The 5,017-nt window shown below is 47.2% G+C and overlaps 1 protein-coding gene across 1 annotated transcript; it reads right to left on the bottom strand.

Moving 5' to 3' along the window:
• Positions 1-651: 651 nt before the first annotated feature.
• On the bottom strand, positions 652-4,628 carry LOC104135732 (B9 domain-containing protein 1). Its single transcript, XM_009649412.2, has 6 exons — positions 4,503-4,628; positions 4,280-4,391; positions 4,113-4,209; positions 3,594-3,656; positions 2,331-2,398; positions 652-2,158 (listed from the first exon to the last, which is right to left on the bottom strand). Exons 1-6 carry the CDS (start codon positions 4,626-4,628, stop codon positions 2,013-2,015), a joined length of 612 nt encoding a protein of 203 aa, XP_009647707.1. The 3' UTR covers positions 652-2,012.
• Positions 4,629-5,017: the final 389 nt, after the last annotated feature.

The following is a 5,017-nucleotide window of genomic DNA, read 5'->3' as shown; positions in this document are numbered from 1 at the left end:
CAGTGTTTTACCACCCTCATTGTAAAAAATTTCTTCCTTACCTCTAGCCTGAACCTACCCTGTTCTAGTTTAAAACCATTTCCCCTTGTCCTAACACAGCTGGCCCTACTAAAAAGACGTTCCCCATCTTTCCTATAGGCCCCCTTTAGGTACTGGAAGGCCGCAATCAGGTCTCCCCGCAGCCTTCTTTTCTCCAGACTGAACAAGCCCAACTCTCTCAGCCTGTCCTCATAGGAGAGGGGCTCCAGCCCTCGGATCATTTTTGTAGCCCTCCTCTGGACCCGTTCCAACAGTTCCATGTCCTCACAGCAAAACTGCAGCGATCATGTTATCTTTTCAGGAATTATATTTATTCAATCGCAGGGCTCAGCGCGCAAGAACAACTCTCCCTAACTGGATGCTTTCTTCGCTGCGTGTCCCGGAGGCGCAGCTCAGCGCTGGGTGGTGTTACTGGTATTTCTGCAGTCGCAAGGTCTTGGTGGTTCACTTACAGGGCGGTATCACATTAAGTCACTCCCACGCTCATCTCTTGGTATTTGCAGGCAAATGCAAGAGATTCCCTGCCCAAATTTAAATATGAAAATGACCAAGCAATTAGCAACGTACACTTGTTTTTATTTTGTACCTGTAAGAAGAGCAGATCTTGGCCGATTTAGGGCTTGGAAACATCCGTTCTGGCACAAACAGAAACCCTAGCAGTAGAAGACAAACAAATATATTTAGACAATTGGGTTTATTCAGCCTAGATGAAGAGCGCTAGCGCTAGCTCGGGGGGGTTTGGTGAGAGGCTGTGGTATGGCTGAGGAGGAGAAGCTCGCTCTCCGGACCGAGGCCAGCGCTTCAGCTTTGCAGCTCCGCTCACACACGAGTCGCAGCCAACACCGTTCCGATCCTCCTCCGGGGTTACACGACGGGGAAGAAAACCCGAGTCGAGCAGTGTCGAACGTGGCTCTGTTGCTTTTTGACGGCCTTTCTTTCGGTAAGGACAGTGGCTGAGGAAAGCCACGGTACGCTGTCGGCACGATGCGCTGGCTGGAGGGACCTGCTGACGGGAGGAGAAGGCCCTGCCGCTGCCCCGCGCCTCTGCTGCCTCACGTGGAGCTGAACGCTGCTTCTGGCTGCACGTGTTGCTGGCTTACCGAGACTCTACTTTCTTTGCAGAGCCTTCTCTAAAGTTTATTATTTCTTAGTCGATATCTGCACTGAAAATGCAATTTGTTCTAGCAGAAGTTAAGTGCAATACGGGTACGTTTAACTCCGCGGGCTCTCCAGCTCCTCTAAAACAAACCGCTGTCCATCCTTATTTTTTTTTCTTCCTGAAGCTTGATGCAGAAATTAAATGTGCAAATGGAAGAGGCATCATCTTGTCCTAAATGCAAACGCCTGGGTTGCTTCACTGAAAGAGGTGGAAAGGTTCGTTCCTACAGTGCACGAGCTATCCTAACTGGGTGCACAAACTCCAAAGGGCTACGTGGGGTTATAAAGGAAGCTGCTGTTGCTTTTGCGGAGGGAAGCACATGGCACAGAGAAGTGTGTGTGCCTTTCACTGGAGCGTTTCCATGTCCCCTCCTTTTTGGGAGGTGCAATAACTTTGATTTCCCATTTCTACCCCAAAAAACACCAGTAAAAAGAACTGGGTTTGCAAGGATGTTTTAAACACAGGAAAACCGCTGCAACTCTAAACTTTCCTATCCTTTAAGTATACAAAGCGTGTACAAAAGGCTGGTATAAAACCTACTTTGTTACAGGTCTTATTTTGAGTCTGCTACTACTCATAAAAATGCTAAAGTTATCTGATGACATTAATTTACATAATACTTCCACCTGGATGCTTACTGAAAGGATTATACTCAGGTAATTATTCCAAAGCCTCATGGGCTTGTGTTTCTTTTGGAATAATGGTCTCTAGTGAGATTTTCTCAGTTTAGTCAGAAACTCGTTTCCCTTTGCCACAAAAAGCCCCCAAGCGCTTAAACTTCTCTGTGAGCCGTTGAAGCATCTCGCACCCGAGTTCAGTACTTGGGAATCCCTTCCATAACGGGCACCAGAGAAGGGTTCTGCATGTCGCTTGGGCTCACGTCATAGCCCAGCTTCTTCATATCTTTGGTCACTACGTTGAAGGAAATGGTCACAAAGCCTTGAGATCGTACCCTCGTTACTAGAAGAAAGAGGACGTGAATAAAACTGGTTAAGAGAGGGTTTGAATAGCTATCCAGGTGGGACTGTTCCCGGCAGGAACTACTAGTCCTTTTTTTACCAACAGAAGATGGATGGCCAAGCTGTGGCCTGCTGTCGTGAGAGGGCTATGGCCAGGAGCCCCAGGGACTTACCTTCTCGTCCTTCTCCCTGTGCTACCACTTTGGGGTCAGTAAATTCCGGACGTCTCCCTGTGAACCAGCTGGGAGAAGAAAATAATTACTTGGATCCATTCAGTAGTGATTCAGTGTGATACAGCTCATTACATGCATCTTTTACTCCCCCCTTCGTGTTTTTTTATGAGACTCCCAGCTTTTGTTTGCAGTAGAGAGTTTTGAAGACCACTTCACTTTATTGCTGGTCTACTTGCATCAAAGGTTAAGTTTTGCGTGTCTAAGGAAAAAAATGAAAGCCATTTCATAAGCAGGATGTTAAATCCAAGTTATTTCTGGGCTAGACGGAATCTTTCTATGGCAAAGACGTTTTTGAAACTGCTTCAGCTCTTGATTACCCAGAGTTACAGAGAGGCTTGGATACTCGGAGTACATTGGAGGCGCACATAACAAAAGTACACAAATTAGAGTGTAGCTTCCACAAAAAGGGAAGAAAAGTGAATCTGTTGAATCCTGACCATCGGGCCCAGAGATTCCCTGACTCTGACCCAAGGCTGGCTCTGCGCAAGGGTAGGCTCTGTTGGTACAGGCAATGCCCAACCGAACAGTCGGCTCACCCATCATTCGGACTGTACTTAAACAACACAATGCAAAGAAAAAAAAACCTTAATCCCCTCAGTTGCTGTCTACAGACTGCTACTTCGGATGGGATGCGTGTGTGTAAACAAGACCAAAGTTAGAGCAACCACATTCCAACTCGAAAAAAAGAGTAGAACTGGGAATTGTTTTTCTGTGTTCTGCCTTTGCTTTCCAGGTCACTCTTAATGTGGCGATCCTTCAGAAAAGCCCCTGGCTACAGTAAGATTTAGGGATGGGCTCCTTAGAGTCCAGTGGCAACTCAGTAGCTCTGTAAAATTAGCTTAAGTAGCGCAAGTCACATCGCTGACATGAATCAATCTGCGCAACCGGAGCTGCCACTCGGTACAAGACCTCACGTATCGGTCTGCTCTGCTGCAATTAGTTCTTTTTCAAACCAGCGGTGTTCGAATGCGAGGGTGAAAAGAAAAAAAAGAGTTAGCATTACTGCAAGCAGGTGGTCAACATGTTTTTAAGAAAGTTCTTCAGAAGACCTAGGCACCTAAAAACGTGGTTTTACCTACAAAACTATCTGGTTACAACACAAAGTGTTCACATGTACGCACCAGTGAGCAGTTGGATATTGCTTTGTGACTAAGAGCAAGAAGGACATTAAAAAAAAAAAAAAAAGTAGTCTTTAATTATTACCTAGTAAACTTCTGCAGCCTAGATGTGGACTCTGGAACAAACATAGCGATGGTTCTCGTATGCCTAAAACAAACACGAGACTCACAGAACTTAAGAAATGAACCAAACAGCACTGCCAAGACTTCTTTATAAAGGTACCAGAATTTCAGACACATCAGACCAGCGAATATTGCAAAGTATAATACTTTCCCCTCCACAAAGAAAGGGTTGGTTTGCACGGGAAGAGTGTACCTTCCTCCATTTCCCATGGTGGAAATGAAAGCTTAGCATGTGCTGAGAGTGACAGGGAGAGGTAAAGTACTGCACTTCATGCTTGGGCTTTCTACGTGCCAGTTTTGACTTTACAGTTGTCTACAGGGTTACCAAAAATTATGTGAAAACCAGGGGCTGCTGCTAGGAAATCCATGCTCTTTGTACCAAATGGACAAGACATGGTAAGGAGAGATGGGAACATTTTGCTTTCTGAAACAACGCAGTAACATCTCTGTTTCAGTCCTGAAAGACAGGTTGTCACCTCACCTTCCGGGCGTGAAGGGAACGTGAACAGCTCCATAACCTCGGACCACATCGTTTCCAAAAAAGTCAGGTCCGTAGACGCTCACTACAATCTGCGGCCCTGCAAATTGAAGCGTGTGTGAGAGGGGTGCCTGGTCTGCGCGCCGAATCCCCCCACTCCCAGCACTCACAGCCGGACGGGTTGGTGCTCTTGAAGGTAATGTCGATGGGGAAGTTCCAGACGAGCGTGGTGGGAGCGACATCGCTCTTGGAGGTGATCTGGGAAATGCCCTCCTCCAGGCCCTGGGGGGAGAAGGTGGCGTGAGCCGGGGGCCCGCACCAAGCCCGGGGTGCCCGTGCTGCGGTGGGCCGGGCAGGCAGGCTGGGTTTCAGGGGCGCAAATTGGGGCCTTACTGCTGTGGGAACCCAGTCTTGGCCGTAGACGAAGCAGAACTTGCAGTAGAGGTCGTCAAATCCGGGGAACTGGGGGAGAGAGAGGGGCTTTGCACTGAGTGGGTCCAGGTTGGGCAGAGGTAACATGGCCCTTTGCTCCTGATGATTTCACCAATCTACATTTGTTCCTCATGCATTTCCCCATCCTCTACCCTGCCAAAAAAAAAGGAAATGCAGTTTCCCTAACTGGAAATGCACATTTCATAGTAACATTTCCCAGACCATTTTGCAGGAGGTAAAATGGGATGAATTTTTTCAGCACAGCTTTGGTAGAAACTCACTGCTCTTACCTGGCCCCTTGGCATCTGTATGCCGACAGAATCCTTCAGCAATCTTCAACTCCTCTTGACTTCGCCTTTTTGTGGTGTTTGTTTCTTTGCCCTTCTTAAATAAACCATTGGCAGTTACCATGGTAACAAGCCTCATTCTTTCTCTCTCCACCCTAAAAGTCTATTTCTATTTAGCAGGCTTTTTAA

The sequence above is a fragment of the Egretta garzetta genome, unplaced genomic scaffold (genome assembly GCF_000687185.1).
Source record: "Egretta garzetta isolate BGI_Z169 unplaced genomic scaffold, ASM68718v1 scaffold42, whole genome shotgun sequence".
NCBI lineage: Eukaryota > Metazoa > Chordata > Aves > Pelecaniformes > Ardeidae > Egretta > Egretta garzetta.
The sequence above is the reverse complement of the archived record's forward strand: the minus strand, read 5'-3'. Positions and strand labels throughout refer to the sequence as shown.

Coding starts and splice junctions, on each gene's coding strand:
- LOC104135732 (XM_009649412.2), bottom strand. CDS start 4,628: ATGTTACCTCTGCCCAACCTGGACCCACTCAGTGCAAAGCCCCTCTCT. Junction 4,210..4,279: donor GAGCACCAACCCGTCCGGCT/GTGAGTGCTGGG, acceptor TTCAATTTGCAG/GGCCGCAGATTGTAGTGAGC. Junction 2,159..2,330: donor ACAGGGAGAAGGACGAGAAG/GTAAGTCCCTGG, acceptor TCTTTCTTCTAG/TAACGAGGGTACGATCTCAA.